Below are 23,690 nucleotides of genomic sequence, written 5' to 3'. Positions count from 1 at the left end.
CCTGACTGGAATACTATATTTCACTGTGGAGACATCAGAAGGGTAGGAGGACAATATTTTATTTTCCTCTTCACATCAGCTCCATGGTCAATATAATGATCCACTATTTGTGTATTTATATATTATTATGGTGGTGTCTACTCTTTATCTGTCCTGGCCACATCCCCACCTTGTTTGGGCTGCTATACCGGCAGAGTTATGTAGCAGAACTCTAGGGGTGGCGTATCCGTGCAGCTGCACCAGTAACTCTCATGTGGCAACAGTACAGCCCCCTCAAACATAAATGTGTTCAAGCAACAAAACAAAAACTTTTCAAATAAAATTAGTATTAAAGCTATTTAGCATCATTACTGTCTACAGACAGTAGTTTTGATATACTTTACTTTTAAGATACCAAGACAGAGATTGGTGAGGGAAGGAACATGCTTCATATGCAAGAAAAATGTCCGTCTTCCAAATTATTAGTTAATCGCACTTTCATTCCTGTTAAATACATAAAGATATTAACCTTACCTTGAAATAAAAATGCTTTACTGGCATTATGTAGTCCAGACACCTGTGTAACTCCAATAGTCATGTTGACTAGATCCAGTTCTGTGATGATATCAATTTGTAGGTTGGGGTCCATTCCAAGGCCTACAACTGGTTGAAAAGAAGTCAGGTTTTAATTTTTAATTCAAGTAAAATAACTACATACACTGTGCAACCATGAACAGTGCTATAGCCACATCCCATTTTTAAATAGCCCTAGTCCTACAAGCAACAAAAATGATCCACTGCATTAACTGAAACTGAACTCCCATCTTTCCAGATCTTTTTTACCGTATGGGACAGGGCACAATAAAGCACCATCATTAATGCAACAGCATGACATGATAAATGAGCCCTGCAATTAAACAAATCTTAAGAACTAGAAAGATGAATAACATGAAGACAAACAGAGATCGGATGGAGAATTTTGTAATGTATTGGGCAAGTAATGGCTGTGTTTAATGAGATATGCTATTACCAAGGACTGAGTCTTATACACACACTTACAACCCACTAAAACACTTTAGTAGCTCATATATTGCGGCCTGCATTAATTCCTTTCATTGGATTATCCAAGTATTTTGAATGCAACTTGGACAAATAACATTGTATATTGCCTTTTCTAGTTCGGGTTTTCACCAAAGGCAAAAATGTACTACTGCATTTGGAACATTATCTTGGTGCTCAAGTACAGGATGCATAAATTCACTGTGGTTTTTCCTGAAAACATCCAAACTGCAGGCTGGTTCCAAACAAGTCATTTTTAAGAGTACACTCATTGGCAGCAATTTAAGTTATTATTAAGAAATTCATTGATTTCATACTCTAACTATGACTAACCCAGTATAATGGTACCTCAGGTTGCAAACACCTCAGGTTACAAATACTTCAGGTTACAAACTCCACTATCCCAGAAGTAGTACTTTACCTCAGGATGAGAACAGAAATCGTACGCTGGTGGCATGAAGCCAGTGGGAGGCCCCATTAGCTAAAGTGGTACCTCAGGTTAAGAACAGTTTCGGGTTAAGAACGGACCTCCAGAACGAATTAAGTCCGTAACCAGAGGTACCACTGTTTTTATATCTCCCTCACTTGGGAAATTCAGATTCCTGATACAGCTTCAACTTGTGCATTTTGCAGGTTAAAAAATGCAATGGTTGCCATTCCAGTATGATACTGTTATACAGATCACCCTGCTAGGCAAAGGAGCTAGACCTGCTAGACCTCTCAAAGGAGCCGTGTAAGGTAATAACTGCTTAAAGTAATACACACCAAGGTGTGTGCACACAATCCTTCCATAGTGCAGTAACAGACTGCCAGTACTGTCAGGTTTTGCTCGAAGATGCAGTTGCATGATGTCAGAGGACTGCAACGTATGTGCTATAACAAGGACTTAATACATTGCCTTATTCAAGCAGGCAATCAGCACTGCATTAACAAAGCTGACGCCACTCACTACATGTATAGCTGCCACTCACAAACCACCAGAGGCTCAAACTTCTGAAGACATTTTCTTCAGCTACCTAACCCTTAGTCCTGATTCTTCTATTGCAACTTTCTGACACTGCAATTGTCTCCTTGTGCTCCACATAAGCAAACTACAGAGTTACGATTCCTACCAACAACAAAAAAGCAGTTTATAAAGGGGTTAGGTAGCTGTGAAACTGAACTCTACATATTCCCACAAAAAACTGAAAAGGCAGCTTAGTAAAACATCCAAAGACATGAAAGATTGGCTGAAAATATACCAGGAGAAGGGATTAGTAGTACATGTCATGTACAATTCCATAAGTTTAAAGGTAAAGGTAAAGGACCTCTGACAGTTAAGTCCAGTCGCAGATGACTCTGGGGTTGCGGCACTCATCTCACTTTACAAGCTGAGGGAGCCGGCATTTGTCTGCAGACAGTTTTTCTGGGTCGTGTGGCCAGCATGACTAAGCCGCTTCTGGCGCAACGGAACACCGAAACCAGAGCAGCGCATGAAAATGTCGTTTACCTTCCTGCCGGAGGAGTACCTATTTATCTACTTGCACTTTTTGCAGTGCTTTCGAACTGCTAGGTTGGCAGGAGCTGGGACCGAGCAACGAGAGCTCACCCCGTCATGGGGATTTGAACCACCGACCTTCTGATCAGCAAGCCCAAGAGGCTCAGTGGTTTAGGCCACAGCACCACCTGCGTCCTCCTCATAATTATTATTATATTTTTGATTACAACATTTTCCTACAAATGAGAACCAGAGAAGAGGGTGTGCTTAATCCTTTCCCTTTCTGCTGATTGATCACTCTAAAATTGCACACACACCCCAAATTATGGGATATGCAGTCAAATCTAACAATGCATATTCATGATAGCAAAACCATACATCTGTACTGATGATAGGCGAACTCAGACCATAAAAACATAATTGGTAGAGAAGGCTCTGTGTGGTGATATTTCCCCTCCTGTCTTGGAAGAGAAGAAACAAAAAAGTATTTCCTGTTCTTTCTCTTTCTCTTCAACCAGCCATGGAGGGGGACATCTGACTGCTTGCTCCCATATCAAGTCCATGCCTGAAGCTGTTTTTGTTGTAAACACAAGTCTTTTACCTGCATTTATTTTTGCTGCTACTGCTGCTGCTAAGGATAAATGCTTGTCTGTGAATAAACTATATGTTTTAAACTTACTTTTCAGTCTGCAGCTGATAAACGCTGTAACAAAGGAGGAGCTCAGCCTAACAGCTAACACCTATGCTTTCAATTAAACTACATAAAATGGGATTAAAACTTTTCTCAGCCCCACATTTAAATGCAAGCAGTAAGCTGATCCTTCTGCCTGTTAACCTACATATGTGGGTTCTGTAGGGGGACAAAATATAGTTAATTATATTCCCTCACCTACCTAATAAAACCCATCACAAATTACGTTCCCAATCATAGAGACAAAAGCCATTTGGGGGTTTTAATGGATGAACAGCAGGAAAGTAAAGAGTTAAGCACACACTATTACATCCACCAATTTTCTGTTCCCAATTAGCCGCCTGCAGCTGCTTTTAAAATTTAAAAAGTGGGGAGGGGGGTAGAGAGACTCACAGAACTGCCAGTCATACATATAGTCTGACCCACAGCTCCACCCAATTCAGTATTGTGCTGTCCTTCTATAACACCAGCAGCACGTATTTATAAAGTACTTTAGAGTTCTCACATGTATACAGACTTTTCAGCAAGTATTTCAGCACAGCAATGGTGTAAGACAGGACAGCACTGTTACAATTTTGGGCAATGGGCATTTATGGCTGAAAATCAATGTAAAGGTATCCAATCCAGGAAACTGATGAGCTAAGACTATATTTGTACCATCACATCCTAGTGTCAGATTCAACTATCCCATTCTGCTAGAGAAAACCAGCACAAGGACTCTCCCTTCTCTTTCACCTCATTTCCCCCAAGTTCACTCGTAGGGTTGAGAGAACCCCAAGAAGAGGCAGGGATGAGGAAGGGGAGTTCTACCAGGCAAGCAAAGCTGATTTCCTTAGCTGACAGAACGATCTCCTTGGTACTACATTGACCTTAGTCTCATAAAATGCAATTCTGTACATTTCTTCTCAGAAGCAAGTCTAATTGAATTAAGTGGAGCTTATTACTCGGTAGGAATACAGTCCTGGCCACACAGATGACCCATGCCCTCATTTATTTACAAAGTACAAGGTTTCCTCCTCGGCATTGATGGGAAAGAAGACTACAAAAACTAGACTTGTGGCTGTTGGAAGGGTCACCACACATTAAAATCCATTTCACTGGTGCAGCAAAAGAGCCCCATATACAGTAGCAGGCTTCCACATATGTGGAATAAACTTCTGCAAAATGTGAATAATCTCACACTTAAACAACAACAACCTGCCATTTCCGAAATTTTATCAAGAATATGTAATATAAATATGTGTACAGTGGTACCTCGGGTTACATATGCTTCAGGTTACATACGCTTCAGATTACAGACTCTGCTAACCCAGAAATATTACCTCAGGTTAAGAACTTTGCTTCAGGATGAGAACAGAAATCGTGCTCCGGCGGCGCGGCAAAGGCAGAAGGCCCCATTAGCTAAAGTGGTGCTTCAGGTTAAGAACAGTTTCGGGTTAAGAACGGACCTCCGGAACGAATTAAGTACTTAACCTGAGGTACCACTGTATATGAGACTACAAGGGTTCCAGGAGAGCATTCTGGCTACATTCTTAGAGCTACACTTACTTAAGTCCATTGATTTTAATGGTTCTACTTCAAACATGTCTAATGTTGGATATCCCACAGGCTATTTTGTTCATATTTTGGTGGTAGCTGTTTATCTTTCCCATGCAAAAATAAATCAGTTAAGATATGAGTGGATATTTATGCCCAGAGGTCAGAATGAAAGCTGTTTCTGCATCTACTTAGTCTAGGGAATAAAAGATAGCAGCAGACTCATAAAACTGCTCTGCAGGTGATTATGCACTATTCCAACGAGATCAACAGACTCAGAAACAGATCAGTAAAGCTGAATTTTACAAGGGGGAGCCAACGTAATGAATTATGTAATGTGGCACGTGTCTTGGATGTATTGCAGAAATCACCCCTGTTCCTTTTGAATTTTTCCAGTGATTTAAAATGAAATAAACACAAAGGAATAAATTCCAACCATGAAATGAATAGTAAAACTGCAACTGATCTCAATGCTTTCAAAGTTGAACCTAGATATTAAAGTTTATGAACGATGTGTGCAGAAGCCTGGGTATCCTTAGTCTCCACAAGGTTATTTTGGTCTTTGAGGATTTGCTCCTGTTGGATTTGTGAATTGGGGACCCTTGTCAGCTAGCTTGCCCAAAATCCATTCTACTATAGAGTACCGTACTTTTTACAGCTGCATTTTTTAATACTATACAATTATACAGAATACTATTTTAACAGATGTGTGGCTCATTTAAGACCAACTCACATTTTGATTTTACAATAAGGAAATGATCTCTGCGTCACAAAAATGAAAAAAACAAAGGGTTGCGAAAATGTTTCTTTTCCACAAGGAAAACAAATCTGATGTGTCTTTACACACTGTGGGCACACAATATATCTCTGCTTTTTTCTTACAGAGATGCACAGATTTTTCTGTGTGCCAGAAAAACAACAGGTGAAGAACTGCATGACTTTTATATTAAAACAAAAACAAAAGAATAGACTGGTAAATATAATGTGTATGAACATTTAAATTTAGAACCTGTTTTGGAGATTTCAAAATTTCAGAGATTTACCAGCAAGTCAGACCTCTATGCTGGCACTTTCAATATGGTTGTAGAAATTCCTGCATCTGCCTTACACAGATAAAATTTGAGTATGTTCCAAAACCTACAGAAATAAAACATTAAAGGGTTCTTCTTTTACCAGGCAAACATCTCTGCTCAGAATTAAGCACCACAGATATCAACAAGACTTGCTCCCAGGTAAGTAGGTATAGGATTGCTACCCTTAATCTCATGCATGGTTGGCAGAGATGGGTAGGCCCAAGGCCTTTTAGAAAAAAACTAGTTTGCTTTTCTCCTCCCTGCTATAACATTTGAAAAACAACAACAACTGGCAATTTGTGCTCTTTATGAGCATCCAAAATTTGCTGCCTGCCTTGCTCTCTTTTAAGATAGGGTCAGTTAGCCCTGTGAAGAACATCTTGAAGAGCTAGACAAATTATTAAGAACTCAATATAAGCTATTATAACTAGGTAGCTGAATCCTGATAAAACTGTTCTTAAGCATCTTTACTGGAACACTACATACATTTCTTCACATCACACAACAAAAGCAAGTTTGCACAACCATTAAAAAAAAAAAATCACTACTGAACCCCTGTCTACGTGATGATGTGACATTACATGCTGCCAGTTTAGGCTCAGGCTGCATATTTGAATGCCAAGTGAAAGACAGGCCATGCAAGTTGTTTATGTCACATAAAAGTCAGCTCAGCTTACATAAATGTTTAGGGAAATTTAACACACTAATTCTGCAGTGCCCAAGCATAGTGTGAATTTTATTGATATCCCGTATTAACTGGCGTTTAAATCTCCTGCTGGCTTCATTCATAACAGATGTTGAGAAGAGCCACAGAGGTGTATTTGACTTCACTTTCAGGCTGGTACTGCCATCTTCAGTAACTATAACTAAGGTCTATAATGAATGGCAGAGCTGAGGAGAAATGCCAGGTGAACCCAGAGACCTGATATTTTTGCAGACCTGGACAATGCTAGCGGTTTTAAATTTATACTGCCAGTAGCGCAGCAAACGCATAGTTGCGGCTCAACGGGCGCACAGGATCTAGACATTTCCCGTCAACTATTCCTTTTATTCCAGAGACTTTCACAACATGCAGCCAGTGCTCCTGCTGTAAATAGAGGTGTATAGTCCCAGTTAGCAAAGTCATTGTCCTTGGAATACAGTTCCAAGTGTGTCACAAGACAATATCTTGTTTCGAGCTTTCCTCTAGTCCTCTTGTCTGTTTCCACTTTATTTCTTCAATTCTTTTTATCTCCATTCTTTCTCCTTTTCTCTTTCTCCCCACTCACTGCTCTTAGCCCATTCCTTTTCTCCCCCTGGTGGCTGTGCCCCTCAGACCTCTTCTTGCTTTCAGATGGGTATTTATAATGGGATGGGTGCTCCTCATGCACACTTTTTTTATTTATGTCATTGTTTGCAGTCATCCACACAAGATCATTGGCATCAAAATCCCACTCTGCATTTTTATACCATTTAAGCAAGATTCATTGGGAGGGGGGGAGGGATTTGGTATGCTAAAAAACGGAGAACTTGTTACCAATCACCCATTTCCAGTATCTAAATATTTACAGTAATAAGCCACTTTCTGGGGCTTAACCTCGAATTCCACTCATGCAAAGCCCTACCACCAGCAGAGTGAGGTGGTCACTTCAGGCAGATGAATGATGCCAAATGTCATGAAAGAAAAGCAAACTGATAGTTATTTAACTTATCATTGTTGTATTTTCACTCCCAGGGAAATACCTATGCTTTGGGGATTTTCTGGCTCAAGTACCAAAATATTCCTGGCCAGCCTTTGGTACTATGTACTGTGGCATGAAGAAGGGTTCTGTTGACAAGTAGATAACAAACTGGCAAGAGACCTTTGAGAAGAGACTGCATTTTATACAGGGATTTCAATTAAAGTCACCAACTTGGGACAGCATTAAAAAGTGGTTAAACAAATTCATGGAGGATAAGGCTATCAATGGCAACTAGCCATAACAGCTCTATTACTTGCAGTATGCCTTAGTTTTCTGGGAATCACAAACAGGAGAATGCTACTCTACTCATATTTTGCTTGCATTTGGTTGGTCACTGTGATGAACAGAATGCCCCTTTTGTTTGACCCAGTAGGGTTCCTCTTATGCTCATATGAACTGCAGCTCCTTAGTAATATGCATCTGCCTGACAATAATTTTGCTCCAAATAAGAGTAAGTCTGTAGTGTAATATAATCAGTATAGCAATTAATAAATAACTGGTTTCTATGCTTGTAAAACATTGAAAGCCTATTTTGACATAAAATGATTTATACTAAAGAAATAAACAATCAACTACATAATTAAAAGGGGTCCTTTAAATGCTTCTCCAACAGCTTTGAAAGCTGCTCTTCTGTGAGTCATGAGCCATATTTAGATAAGACAAACACAAGGGTGGGATGATTGTATGCGTCTTTCCCATAGAATTATCACTACCACAATGCTCAGTCCCACACAATCAGCCTCTATCCACATGGCTGTTAATATCCAAGCAAAGTATGAGTTGCTCAAACCAAAGGTGGCTCTCATATATATACAGCAATGTTTTGGCCCCATAATTAATTTCTTTCTGCTAAGTTAAATGACAAAGAAAACTCTCCCTCCTTTGCAAATCTGGAAAATGATCATGTCCCAAAAGTATATGCCGCGAAGCAATGGGAGAAGAAACTGTCTCCTTCACAGGATTGTGGAAAGTAATTACTCATGTCAACAGAAAAAGTATCTTTAAAGTAACCAATTTGTACTCAAAACCATACAGTCTTGCCACCTTACTGTGCTTTTATCAGTCTCTTGGCTACCTGGAACATGACCATCATAGAAGAGCTTCACTTCATTGCTGTATGCCTAAGTATCTCATGGATGCACCCCCAAGTCACAATTCTTTGCTTTCATCTTGCCTATACAGAAGGAACATTCGGTTTAATGCACTTACAGTTAACCATCCTCATGCAATATTTACTGCTGATAACTATTATGAAACTTCTTTCAAAACAAAAAATCTTGTCTGACAAAAATCTAAATAGCAAAGGATGCTTACCACAACTTTCCAAATTATTCACCTCATAACTAAGCCATACCATTTTGCTGTAATTTTATGGATGAGAAAATATCATCAAACTTCATCATCCATATAACTTATTCACATGAGGATCTACGAGTAAAGACCTGGTTGTTAATTAGATCATATTTACAGGATTCAAGAATGAGCAAGTTGCATGGATGGCCTAGACAGACAAGGATACAACCATTCAAGGTTAAACACTCAAGTCCCAGTGATTTCCATAAAAGAGGGCTATCACTCTCCCCTACATAAACGAATAGGATTTATAAACTGCATAATGTTGGATGACTTGTGCCCAAAGAGTTTCCCATTTGTGGACCATACTTATTAATCACTCCAAAGCACATTTGATGTAAAGTGCTTTACAGACTTGTTTTCAATACCCTAGTGAAATAAACTGCTTAATTCCTTTCTGACTAGTGAAATATCCAAGCTGACATAAAGGGGATCATATGTGCAGATGCAAGTCCCAACTACCTAACTACTATAAAAGCTTATTCCAGGAGCCACCTAAGCACAGGTGTTCTGATGGATCTGCCCCCTTAGTCTTAAAACTAGCTATAGATAGAATATCAAATACAAGCTCAAATTATGCAATCTTGGTAGTGTATCTGTAGAAGTAAATATATTTTCTTCACAGACATCTCCAAAAGAGTGCCCGCCAGACTGACCCTAAAGTTGCTTTACTTTAGGAAGTAACAGCACAATCCCTAACCATATTGACTCAAAAGTTCTGTTGAATTCAGTGCTGCTTACTCCAAGGTAAGTGGTGTTGGGATTGCAGTCTAAATCATGCTAAATTTAGTGCAACTTACTAAGTATGCCATATACCTGCAGGGTTTAGACACAGATTAGGATAAGGGGCATTACTGAAATGTTGAATTTTCATTTCAACTAGGGAAGCAATATCTACAAAAAAAAACTATTTAGAAATTTAACTTCCTTCAAAATCATATAAAGCAAAGAGTCTATTTAAAAAACTCTGTAAACAGGTGGGAAGAGAACAAAAGAAACAAGCAAAAAGCCCAAACTATTCCTGTTTAATTCCTTTGTTAAAAGAAATTTTCCTAATTCTCCTAACTGCACATACAGGATTGACAACCCTAAAGAACTATTCCTATTAAGGCACCCTTTTTAATTAAGATGGCCCCCACTGCAACCAATGTAGCAAATATTTGTTAAGAGAGAAAGACATAAGGATAGCAGCCCACATGCATCCATTTCTTCCTTCTGCAGGCTTTCAACATTATGATCAGATTGCCCTAAAAAGCAGTTTGCTCCAGTTAAGTCTCAATTAAAGTGTGTTCTAGAAGACAGGAAGCGAAGGGGGGCGGGTAATCAGATGTACATAGAAGGTTCTTTTTTCCCATCCCTCTTGAACAGGAGTACTCTGACAAATCACTATTATAAATGCCAGAATTAAGCAGATTGCTCCCCACCATGTGAAATGAAAGCATTCTGGAAACCAGCTGTTTGTACTCCCCTCTGTCTCTGTCAAAGAAACCCTTAGGGACCTGATCTCTTGCATTCTCTAAAGTGGTGTGCAGTGGATTTCCCTAAAGCTCTCCACTGTTAGTACTTAAAATCCTCTCCACCTTCTTTGTAAGCAAACGAAAAGAAGGATGGATGCCTAGGAAGATTTCCCAAACTTTTCATTTCCTGAATTTTTGCTAGATTAAAGCTTATAAAATAGAAATAATAATCAAAACGAGCAAATGAACTCATCTTCGGGAAGCAACAGAAAGTTAATGTCCAGAACGTTTCCGGCACTCAACTGGAAAGGGGAACAGGGAGATTTCTCACTGAGAACTAGACTTGGAAAAGCAAGACCACTTGTCATACACACAGCGCCCTTAACTGTTAGTAGCCGATTAATGGTGGCTGTTTTCTTTCTTTCATCAAGGCCATTGTGATGAGCTAGGATCACTGCATCCGATTTCAATATCTCCAGCTGATCTTATCCTTGAGCGTTTTCCCTCCCTATATTTTATCCTCCTCCTGGATCCGACATAACAGTTTCAGTGAAAAGCCAAGCTAACTGCATGTCCGTGGCTGAGAAGACAATAAAAGAGTGCCACCCATGTGCAAAGCCCAGAAACAGGCACTCCCGCTTTTCTGGGAGGAGAAATCCCTGGTGGAATAACGCTCATCTTAAAACGCACGCACACACACCCTCGTTGTCTTGCGAGCCTCGACAAGGAGATTATCTCCCTCTGGCAGGTAGAAGTCACCTGCTTTTTTCAGCGTGCTCACAGGAGGGGATGAATGAATCCTTAAACTGGTGCTTGCGTTATATGAACACATCAATTTACAAATCATAAAAGGCTTGACAAAGGGGGATCAGAAGGCTACGGCGGGGGGGGGGGAACGTTGTGGGTCTGGGGTTTGCAGTAACGACTGATAAACGTAAGCAGCTTGCTCAGCTTCCTCTCCTTCCACCGCGCGCCGCCGCTGCCACCGAAGCGGTCCGGTGCCTCCTAAAACAGATTGGCTGGGGTGGGGCTTAAGCAGGACTTGCAAGGTCCTGAGAGAGCTACTGCCATTGCAATGCAAAGTTTCCGAGTTCCGCCTCGCAAGCCGCGGCAAAAAGGGGAAAAGGCGGTTGGATGGGGCAGGTGGCGGCGCCCTGGGATCGCAGGTCTCCTCCTGGACCTCCAAGGTAGCCAGCGACACTATCGAGATCTCTTTTCCTCCCACTTTCCAGCCCTTGGGCTTTTGCTCCCTCCTCCCCAAAAGCCACAATCCATAACGGTGGCTTTTCAGCACAAAATCGATTACCTTAAAGATAGAACACCCCACCCCTTCCCCTTCTGTCCCCTTGATCCTCGCCGTCATTCACTCACACGCAGCCCAGTTTCTGCGCTAACTCGCGGCTGGAGGACTAGAGCAAGAATAGTCCCCGGTCCCACTTTTCAAAAAGAGAGGAGGAGAGAGAGATAGCCTCTAAGGGGAAGAGATCGGCTCCTCCACAATGCCAACTAGCTATCTATTGTCTTTGCAACAGATATACCCAATGCGTGAGCGAGGATTATTTCCTATTAATATATTCTCCTCCGTGATGACCCCCGTGCCCGTCGAGAGCAGCGCCTTTGCAGCTGCTCCGCACCTCCCTTTCCGTGCAAGGCTGCTGGGGCGGGGATGCCCCCCCCCCACTCCCCCAAAAAAATCTCCGTCCGCCACCCCTTCTGCCTTACCTGTTCTCGCAGCTGCCAGGCAAACCCAAACGCCTACAATTACATCCATCTGGGCTGGTCGCGCTGTATTCCCCGTTGAGATCCCGGCGCACGGCAGAGCCTGGCTCTAGCACTCTTCGGAGCTGCGGAGCCTCCAAACTTGAAGCGCTCGTTTTGCCAGGGCTTCGAATAGAAAGAGAGATGGGAGGGAGGGAGGGAGGAAGGAAGGGGGGAGTAAGGAGAGAGAGAGAGAGAGACACAGCGGCACACAACCAGCGGCCAGAGCTGCTACCCTGGAAGAGCCCACGTGTTCTCCTCGGGGATGATCCCGGCTCTGGTTGCCTTTCCCCCCGCGGGGCTCCGCGGCGCACGCCCAGCCTGACGCTCAATCTTTGTTCAGCTCTTTCTCCTCCGCCGCCCCCGCCGCCTCCAGTTGCCTCCGCCTGCCGCCAGGAGAGTGGCACCGTGAGCTCATCGCTTGAGCGGATCCCCCTCTTGGCGCTTAATGGATCAGTCTGAAGCACTACCAACCCCCTCTAAAGAGGGAGGCAAAGGCATCTTCTGAAAGAACCTGGGCAAGTGAACAGGAAGGGAGGCTGTCCAGAGAGCCGTCCAACTTACTCCGAAAAAGAGAGAGAGGAGTCTGCTGCTGCTGCTATAATTCGCCTTGCGTGATAAATAAGGGCGCTTCGACGGCGGGGGGGGGGGGACAAAACAGTATCGCTTTATTCGGGTTAATTGATAGGGCTCCGAGCCCCACTGTCTCCCTTTCCGTCCATGGGTTTTTATACCTGCCAAATGAGGACACGCCATACGTCTGATGAAGTAGTAGAATCTGGACTACAAAATGCGATAGTCCAAGACGTTTTGTTTTCCCTGCCTGCCCCTGGGAATATACCTAAGAACAAACTATCGGAGGACGGGGGGGTGGGTCGGCTTGAATATCTGGATCCTCCTGCCAAGTAGCAGGGAAGATTTTACTGCCCGTCATCTGCTGCTGAGCGGGAACATAGCTCCCTGTATCTATCCAGCCATTGACACCATTTAGAAATATTGATTAATAATAGATATGCAGTGAAAGACTGCAAACAGCTAACTAAGGCATAGGCAAACTCCAGCCCTCCGGATGTTTTTGAGACTACAATTCACATCATCCCTGACCACTGGTTCTGTTAGCTAGGGATGATGGGAATTGTAGTTCCAAAACATCTGGTGGGCCGGAGTTTGCCTATGCCTGAGCTTACCTTTTAACCCAGGAATGGGGGGACCTACACCTCCCCCAAGGTGGTTGGATTACAATTCACATCTCCCCAACCATTGGTCATGCTGGCCTGGGGCTGATGAGAATTGGACTCCAGCCACACTTCCCTGCTTTGACCACCTTGGTTTCTTGGCCCAATTCATGTTTATTCAGAAGTAAGCCACACTGGGTTAAATGGCACTTACAGTGGTACCTCGGGTTACATATGCTTCAGGTTACATACACTTCAGGTTACAGACTCCGCTAACCCAGAAATTCAGGCTTCAGGTTAAGAACTTTGCTTCAGGATGAGAACAGAACTCATGCTCCGGCGGCGCGGCAGCAGCAGGAGGCCCCATTAGCTAAAGTGGTGCTTCAGGTTAAGAACAGTTTCAGGTTAAGTACGGACCTCCGGAACGAATTAAGTACTTAACCCAAGGTACCACTGTATTCCCAACCATGTGTATGTGGGCATGCATCCTGCTGTGACTTGTTTTATATTAAAAAATAATAATAATCAAAATTCAGCAAACAGTGCCATGATCAGTTTGGCACAACTGTGTCCCATTGACTTCCACAAGAATTGTGTGCACACAGAGGTTGTAACCAATAACTTGTAACCAAGGAATATGAAACCCTGCTCAGCAGCAGCAGGGCTGTAAGCAAGCTTTCTGTAGAGGTTCGAATAAGAGAATTCATGCAGTGCGTTCCTAAGCACAGAAGTAAATTCTTTTAAGATCAATTGAGCTTAATGGATCCATTGTTCTTAACAGATCCATTGAACTAAACACCTATTAAGTAAGGTTAGCATTTGCAGTCTTAGGAGGCAGGGAAGCTGCAATGAAAACACTTCTTCACCATCCAAAACCACCAGCAATTTTGATACAGCTAACCGTTAATTGATTGCATTTGTCATTTTCTTGCATTATTAGCAGCACTTTTGTGTGATTCAGAATAGATCAAGAATATGTGGAGAATGAAAATAGTTTTAGGAATCTGCAAACAAATGACACACAATGTAAGCATATTCTTCCTGCTCTCTACCTGTTGTGCTCGTTCTGCAACAGCTGGTTCTGTTGGATATAGCTGAAATACAGAACATGGCAATCACAACCTTCAAGGTTTTTTGCAGCCTTTGTATTCTGAGGAACTTTTCAGATTTACAAATAAAATAGGAGCATTAGTTTCTTGGCATATATTCCAAATTCTACACCACATAGTTTGACTTTAAATAATTGGTTTGGCAGCCCTAACTAAAACTGACACTTTGCTTCCAATGCAGAGCAAAAGAACTAAAATGAATTATTTTTTTAAAGGGGGGTGGGGAAGAAACAAAGATTTTATGAAACACGAAAATCCAATTTACAAGCAGTACATTATGTATTCCCCAGCAAAGGCTTGTGAATTCATTAATATCACTGTGAATCCATTAATATCACAGTGACAAGGAGTCCTGCAAACCTAAAGTAAACTTTGCAAACTGAAAGTTGCTGGCAATGCACTATGCATTGGATAAAATTGGTCATGTTCAAAGTTTGCTGCAGATTCTCTTGGTTATGCTAGTAGTAGCAGTATGTTTCCAGTTTCAGAGGATGGGCTTGGAATTTATCTTAAGCATTTATATCAAACCCTTCAACATTAACATTTCCAATCCAATTAAAAGACTTCTTTGTGTTCCTCGCCCACCTTGCCTCAAATGACAGGGAAACCTGGAGAAGGGCCTCAGAAGAAAATCTTAATTGCAGAAAGACAACTTGCCCACAGTTCCTAAACTTTCTTTATAGTGCACACCTAAAGTTTGGTCTAAATCATGTTAGGGATGGGCTTTGCATGCACACTCCTCCACAGTTTGGGTTGAGGTGAATGCCCATGACTACAATGGTACCTCAGGTTACATACGCTTCAGGTTACAGACTCTGCTAACCCAGAAATAGTACCTCGGGTTAAGAACTTTGCTTTGGGATGAGAACAGAAATCGCATGGCGGCAGCAGGAGGCCCCATTAGCTAAAGTGGTGCTTCAGGTTAAGAACAGTTTCAGGTTAAGAACAGACCTCCAGAACGAATTAAGTACTTAACCTGAGGTACCACTGTATAGCAAAATGGTTATGTGGCGGCAGCTTATACTGTTTCCTGTGCCTGCTTTCCACTCAGGTTTCTGCCCCTTCTACCTAACCATGAGTCCCTTGGCGTATGTTCCTCCTCGGACCTTTTCTATTTAGCATACAGAGAATGAAGACAAAGCCAAGCCTGGTGCTCCTGCCCACCATGACATTTGGTTTCTGGCCCAGAGTTCACCCTGCCTTTCCCCCCTTCCTCCATAACAAATTTAGCAGTGAAAATCCATCTCCTTACCTCAGCAGCTCTTTTGAGAGGCCCCTCTTAAAAGAATTTCACCAGGTGTTGCCTTTCTCATCATAGTTTGCAATAATGGGAGAAACTGCACCTGGAGGAATTTTCCTTCCTGGGCTTCTCTTAAAGGCACAGGTGCCTTAGCAAGTTTCGTTCTGTCAGCTGTATGTTCCCCAGGGTTGTTTGGCCCTGAAAAGTATCCGATCTTGCCACCTTTTCCTGGCCTTCCTCCTGTAGTTTTCAGTACAGGCTGATGTAAAGAAATTAAGAGGGGAAGATGTTTCCCACCACCACCACCAATTTATCTCCTTATTAGGAGAAGCTTCACTAGTTCAATTCCCCCACCCCAAACCTAGTGTTAAAGGTAAAGGAACAATATTCATCGACTGAGTGGGAAGTCAAGGAACAATACTTGTTCGCAGTCCTTCACAATCCTATCCTTGTTGAGGTTTGCCTTATGGAAATCAGTGTTGGGGAAAGCAGTATCTACATAGTTGCACATTTCAGCCAGTCATGAGGCAAAACATCCCTGTCAGGAAAATATGACAGAGATCTCTAAGCATCCACCTATTAGGGATGTTGCGGCAGGGGACTTCCTTCACTAGGTGATTGGACTAGGTGACTTCTAGAGACCTTCCAACCTTTTGATTCTATTTTTGTATAACATTTGTGGATAGCCTCACCTTCTCCATGTCTCACTGGTTTGGTTTACTTAGGCAATATAGCTCCCATTTTATATTCTCTGTGTGATGGAACTGCTGGTGTGCTGAGCTAGGATTCTACAGAGGCCAGTATCAATTGTATACATTTGAATATATGGTGTTTTTTCCAACAAATTGGGGAAGACTTATGATGTCCACAACTGAAGTCATAATGTGATGCTTTCAAAAGTCACAGTGCAAGGCGAGGAAGAATAACATAGGAAGCTGCCTTTACCAAGTCAGGCCATTTTATTTATTTTATTCCATAAAATTTATATGCCACTTGATTGTAGAAAAAGCCTCAAAGCCATTGATGAATCCGACCCAATATTGTCTTCATTGACTGGAAGTGATTGTCCAGGAGTTCAGATAGGAATCTTTGCCAGCCTTAACTCAAGATTCCTTGGGATCTTTTGTATGTAAAGCTCTACACACTTCATTGAGTTATTATACAAAGTCAGGCCATTGGTCCAACTGGTTCCATATTGTTTACACTAAGGTGCAGCACTTTCCAAGGTTTTTTTGGTTTTTTATTTTGGCATCGGGAGAGGGATTAGCCAGGGTCTTTCCTAGCCCTACCTGAAAATACAAGAGATGGAACCTGGGGTCTTCTGTACTCTTGAGCTCTGCCCCTCCCCTTAAATCCTTCTTTAAAAGTGTGTTTTTACACTAGTGGGTGGAAGTCGCACTAGTGTTTGATTATACTGACAAGAGTGGTAAATCAACCCCTAAGCATTGTGAGGTTTAGCAGGTTAGGGAGGGTTGGACTTCGTTTGAAGAGACCCAGGTTCAAATTTCCATTTGGCCATTAGTTTATTGGGTGACTTTGGTCGTTGTGACTGTGTACAAATTACTAATCTGAAAAGCAGCAATGTCAGCCCTTTTCCCGATTCAAATCGAAGTTGGTTTTGAGGAAAATGCATCAAAACGCAGTATTTCATAAGAAATGGCAGGATAGTTGTAGGATAGATATATGGATTGTGGCTAATATCATGTGTACACCACTTCTCAAACCAATAGTGGGAGCGTACTGGATGCCAAGTAAACAGGAGTGTATACACAGCCTGTGTCTCAGTGTCACCAGCACAGTTTTTGTGTAGGTAAACAAAAGGACCAGGTATGCTTTCTAGAACTTTTTGGAGAAATGAGATAGATAGATAGATAGATAGATAGATAGATAGATAGATAGATGATAGATAGATATGGGTGGCATATATGCTATGGATTATTATTGTCCCCATTCTCTCTCATACCTACCAAAAGGAAATGGTTTTATTTTCAGTGAAAGGAACTCTCCAGGGAAAGCCTTTTAACTTGGGATGAAAAAAGGCTGGCTGCAGGAATCATACATGTGTCACTGTCTCCTCACTTGCTGCACTTTTTTGCTGGTTGATATATTTAGCTACTCTTAAGCAGCCATCGTAGCCATGGACACCTTAATGCTCATTTTAAAAAATCATGAAGAAATTTATCATATATAATAACATCCATTAATCCCTCTCAACTGCCCCCTTCTGATGAAAAAAGTCCTAGACAGTTTAGAGCCACATTTTTCTCTGCCACTCATCAACCTGCTATTTGTCTTCCTTTTATCACTGTCAGTGATTCATAAGAGAAGAAAGTGGGTCTCATTAAAAGAAGTGACAGGGAAAGCTGTTTGTCCTGCTAAATAATCCCGTGCGGCATTTAATCCTCAGGTGTGTGGTGCTAAGGGGCAAAGAGCTTTAAAGCAAGGACTATAATAAAACACACACACACACACACACACACAAATTGTGCATGGCTCTGGCAGGGGGGAAATTGGCTGCATTAAACTTGTGTTTAGTATTCCAGAGTCAGGTAATGTTTTGTAATCCTAGTTGCTTAATTTGAGGTCAATTCTGACATAAGAATTCTCAAGCATGATAAATGTTTAGAACAAAATTAATTAAAAAAAACAACAATAGAATGTTCCCTAAGCCTTGTACCTAGTCAACATATTTCTTGTTTCCAAAATTTATGACACTGGGAGTTCTTTCCACAATCAATATATATCACACCTGAAACCAGTTTTAGAAAACAAATACAATTCACTATATTGTTTATATTCTATACTAGAAATAGAAACTGCCTTATCCAAGCAAAGATGTATTCCTGGCTGCAATGGAAACTAAAATATTGTTACATGCATGAAGGGATAACTACCATACTCACCCTTTCTATTTACTGTGTTGTTGTGTTGTCTACTGGAATGTTGGTTACTGTTATAAAATAGATTATTATGCTTCAAGTTTAAATAGAAAAAAGTCTCATCATCAGACTTTTCTCAGATTACGTGATGTAAAATCCATTCCTTGATCCAGACCAAGATTTCAGAACACTGCGGTTCAAGTACAGGGCAGTCCATCGCAGTACTTACAGCAGCTACATAGGAGCATATGAACTGCTTGTTTAACCAGGCCAGCACTCTGCCCACCTTCAATTCCAAGCAACTGGTATTCGGGAGCATAATGGAGGTAGAGCATAGCCACTGTAGCTAGTGGTCATTAGAGGCAGACAAAGCAAGGGGAATTCTGAAATGAATGACACTAGTAAAGAAGGAAAAAAACTATAGCTAAATTTGTTATTTATTTCCAAAATTTATAGGCCAGTTCAACACAAAAATCACAGATAAAAACATAAAATAGGCCTAATACAACTTACTTAAAATGCCTTCTGGAACAGAAAGGTCTTTGTCAAGCTCCTCAAGTTGAACAGGGAGGGGACCTGTCTGATCTCAGCTGGGAGTTCCACAGAATTGTGCCCATATTAATGAATACACAGCTCCTGCTGGGGACAAGCCCAGTGTCTGGGCCATCACGGACCACTAACAGAGAGTGCCTGAAGATCTGTGATTGGGGAATAATATAAGGAATCAGGTGGTCCTTAGCTCAAGGATACCATGCAGTTGCTGAGGGCCTCACAAATTAATACAAAATCCTGAACTCAGCTCAGTAATGTGTGGGCAGCCACTGTAGGACGAATAAGAGAAAAGTGCCTCTTTCTTCCAGTGGGAGGCTTCATGGATGACTCTCTGTCCCTTCTCTGAACAGCAGGAGCCCTTCTATTTGCAGAAGGGCCACTCTGGATCCAACCTTCTAAATTTTGCTGAAACCAGAACAATTTTGTCACTATATTAAAGTTGGCACATTAAACTTAGGGTTCATCCATACTTCTGCTTGTCCCACGATTTTGAGGCACAGGTCTGAGAGGTTTTTCTTTTGTCCCATTGCTTTCCCTAGGAAAACCTGCTGTTTCCTGCTGAATCTAAGCAAACATCAATTGGGTTTTCGGTGGATTGATATCTCACCCAAAAAAAGCAGATTAAGCGCTATGGTTTCAATGAGATATTAGTTATGTATGGTCTTGGAATTTGTTCGAATTGGCATGATTGCAGCACTGCTTCAACACTCTTTGACTAACTGAACTGTGCAATTTAGATTATGCTAAGCATGTTTAGTCAGGCAAAAAACATGCTGAGTTCTATAGGTTTCGATCCAAACAAGGTGTGCTTGGTATTGCAGTTTCTCTGCCTCGTCCTCCATCAATGGTCCTCCATCCAAAATGTCTTTTCCTTCCTCTGTTTTTATTTAATATTCTGTATGATTGATTTAATGCAATAAAAGGATTTAAACAAATCCAATCAGTCGTTTGATAAGTAATTAATTATTCAAAGTGCTGCAGAGCATCCTAATCGTTAAGACTCTAACCATCTAATTGATATTTGCTCCTGCATCTGTGCAATAAATTGTATTCCCCTAAGAGAGCTGGATCATTTTTATTTTTTTGGTCACCACTCAAGTTTCCTAACAAGCACAAAGAATCATCTAGTAGACACAGCAACAATTCATATTTTTTAAACACTGGACATTTATTTAGGTTCCTTTTTTTCCTGAACTCATACATTAGAGGATAGATTCTAATTTGTAACATCAGAATATAATAAGCAAATATATAATACAGTAAATTGCATTTATACACATAAATACAAAATTTGAGGTAGGGCCTCAAGAATAATGATTTATTAAATGAATAATGTATAGTATATCATCATAGGTGCTATATAAGATAGATATATAAGATATGCATCCTTTGAAACATAATGTATTTTTTTCCCATTAGCTTATACATGGAGAAAATATAATGTCCTGATTAGGGTACATATCTTTATCCATAGGCAGCAGTACCCCTATAGAATGCCTGTAGTATTTATGACATTACGCAAGTAATTAAGAATTAACCTATTCCATGATAGGTCCACAATAAAGTGCCTAAAAGACACAAAATACACTATATACTCTAGGTGATGGACAACAATATATTCTAGTCAAACACTAATTTTATTCCTAACAATGAAATACACCTATAAGGCAAATGGTTACCTGAAGATGTATTTAAAACATGGCGGGCAAAATCATACTATTGCAAGCAATAAGGTCCAGCCCAGCTTTCACATTTTAAATTCAGCCCATCGAAAGCACACACTCGCTCTCTTTCTTTGGTTATTAGCTGCCTGGTGGTGACACAAAGGCAGAAACCATAACTACCTTAAATGCATTTTTCTCCCCTTCTTCTTAAACCGACAGTGGAATGCTAAGTTCCAGGCAGTTCAATAGGCACAGTTTATTATGTGCCAAAGTTTCGCTACAGGCTAGGAAAACAGAGTCGCATAAACACATTGTGGCTAGTGGCAGCATTTAAGGACTTCTGACTGAAACACTTACTGGGAGGAGCCCAGCAAACACCACCACTGTACATCCTGGGACTTGAGCGGTGGTGAGATCTCATTCAAGTCACTTTTAAAAGGGACAGAGGTAGTACAGCAGGAACAACATCTGCTAAATTAACCTCTCCCTGTAGCAAAGGAACACCTGCCAAGCCTGCAACTGAAAGCATTGACATTCCATTCTCATCTTTCTTCATTTGAGACAGAAAACCTGCTAAAAGATGCAGTTTAATAGGAAAGAAAAAACAGCATCTGCATGAAATAAGCAATAATTCTAGTATGAGGCCACTATAAGCCCATAAACCACATAATTGTGCATGTATAGAAAAAGGTGTGAGGGAGGGGAGGGGAGGCTCATTAATGCTAAATGACATTTTATGGCAAAAAGAAACCATAATAAAGAGGAAACGGTTTTTCCCCCCAGTGCAGACTAGGCATCCAATCAATGGAGCAGAACCTGATAGAAACAATAACTTGGCTCAAATGAAACATTGGCCTAAACATATTCCAAGCCTTTTTTTTCTAATTAAAGTTCATTTTGTTAAACCCTCCTTTTAGAAACAAAGTGCTGCTATGTCGAACACACAGGTACTCTTTACAGATGACCCTAAGGAATTTTAAGGTGGAATATTTCAGCTTTAAGCATCATTTTAATGTACAATAGTGCATTTGACTTATTCAAAAGTTTGCTTCATTTGTTAGACAAAATGTGCCACAAAGACAATCTACGAATAGGTTTTTAGTATTTTCATTTGCAAGGTCATCAGTTATATAAATAGATATGTCACTTTTCTGTAAATATGGCTTTCTTTCTTTTTTACTCTTTTACATTTTTTAAAATTACAGTTACTAAAATACTTTAATGTTCAGGAAGTGCTCATAAAATAAGTGCAATAACTACTAGACACTCCACACAGGTATGGCATGTGCTTGATTATCATATAACCAAGTTTTGTTTTGTAGATTAAAAGTGAAATACTGTGCTTGATACATTTAAAAAGGGAACAAATGCTTTTGCTCTAATTGAAACGACTAGATCAGTGAAGACTGATTTTCTTTTTTAAAAATTTATAGATTCCGTACCCTAGGCACTAGGCAGAAACTAAAATTAGACTGCTCATGTTCAGTGCCCTCAACTGAAGCTTTCCTTTCAAGAGGATTTTTGCCATCAGATTCAATGGAAAATTACTACCATTTGTAAAATAGGGTGAATTCAAAAATAGTCATTTCCCACAAACCAGTACAAAGCAAGCAAGTAATATTTGTATCCTTCGGCATACATGTGCTCCAGATTACGCACACTGCAGTTCTCCAGACCAGCTGAGTATTTCAGAATAGCTGTATGAATTTCTACAGCATTAAGTGCCAATTTATATGACTTATCAGAGTCATAGTGGCCCTTCAAAATCATCTGAAATGTTTGTACATATTGGCTAGCTGCTTGTGGCCTATAAGCTTTTACAACCAGCAAGATTCTCTCTCACACACACACCTGCACATACATATTTTTATAGTGATTGCCAAATGCTGGATCCTGTGTATGTGGTTCTGGTTGTGCACAGCTCACAAAAGTTTTTCAAGTGGCGACTGCTCAGGTGGTTACATGATTCAGCCCTAACTCTACCAGCCATGTTTTGAGGTCACCAGTTTATTTCAGTTCAGCCAAAAATGTCTTAGCAAAGGGATGCGTGAAAGGGCTTGGTAAGGATACAAACCTCCAGGTGCTTGCTCTTGAACAAATGTGCAAGAGGGCTGCAACAGGTTTTCTTTTTTAAATGAACTTTAAGTGGAATATTAAGACACAGTTCAGTTGAAATTGAACCTGGAAAAAATGTAATCATGTGATTAGGTTTTTCAGTGTAATCAATGGGATGGGGGGGGTTAACTTTGGCAGGGCTGTGCCCTATTCATTCTAAATTGTAGGAAACCATGGTTACTTTCCACATCGACTGCTGTGGTTCAGTTTATGAACCCAAAGTATTAGGCAAGAAGGATTACCTACTTTTTTCCATGAAAAGAGTAATACTTGGGCAACGCAATAGAAAATATATTAAGATGAAAAGCTGCCTTATACTGAGTCAGGTCATTGGTCCATCTAGCTTTCTGTTGCCTGCTTAGGCAGTGGCTGTCCAAGAGGATCCCCTGTCTGTCAAGGATGCAGCAAGGGACTTCCTGTATTCAAAGCATCCCAAAAGGCTTGGACATGTTTCCCACTTGCAGGAGAAAATGGGAAGAACTTGTATATTTGGGGTTCTATATCTAAATTACATATCCTATTAGTCTTTTGACTACTATCGCAGTTGTACATATGTTTAATACAATGTAAAGTAGTACATACTTTACTCCAGAAATCTTCAGTTTCCCTCTACAGAAGGCTTACAGAAGGTTTTCAGCTGATGTTTTCGTTTGATCATTATTTTACTTTGTATGTTGCCTTGAATGCTATTTTAGAAGAGTTCATGATTAGCAAGTTTTTAAAATACTAATAAAATGTTGCAGAAATAAAATCTGTGCACCAACATGCAGTATATGGATTTGGACTGGGTTACAAAAACAAAGTTAACAGAAAGGTAAACATAACACAATATAAAATTATCCTGATATAAAC

The 23,690-nt window shown here is 40.8% G+C and overlaps 1 protein-coding gene across 4 annotated transcripts in view; it reads right to left on the bottom strand.

Annotated features, from left to right (window-relative positions):
- Window positions 1-12,267, bottom strand: part of NELL1 (neural EGFL like 1) — a 391,785-nt gene extending 379,518 nt beyond the window's left edge. For 3 of the 4 annotated variants that reach the window (XM_080983235.1, XM_080983238.1, XM_080983236.1), the window contains exons 1-2: window positions 12,069-12,267; window positions 514-642 (exon numbers count right to left, since the gene is read on the bottom strand). In XM_080983235.1, coding sequence (XP_080839361.1) covers window positions 514-642; window positions 12,069-12,117 — 178 coding nt within the window. In that variant the 5' untranslated portion in view covers window positions 12,118-12,267. The remainder of the gene's footprint in view (window positions 1-513; window positions 643-12,068) is intronic. The other variant, XM_080983237.1, reaches the window with a different exon arrangement.
- Between the last annotated feature and the right edge of the window lie 11,423 nt (window positions 12,268-23,690).

Source organism: Podarcis pityusensis, assembly GCF_964106645.2.
Source record: "Podarcis pityusensis genome assembly, chromosome: 1".
In the NCBI taxonomy this organism is placed as follows: domain Eukaryota; kingdom Metazoa; phylum Chordata; class Lepidosauria; order Squamata; family Lacertidae; genus Podarcis; species Podarcis pityusensis.
Note: the sequence above shows the minus strand (reverse complement) of the source record. Positions and strands in the feature narration are given on the sequence as shown.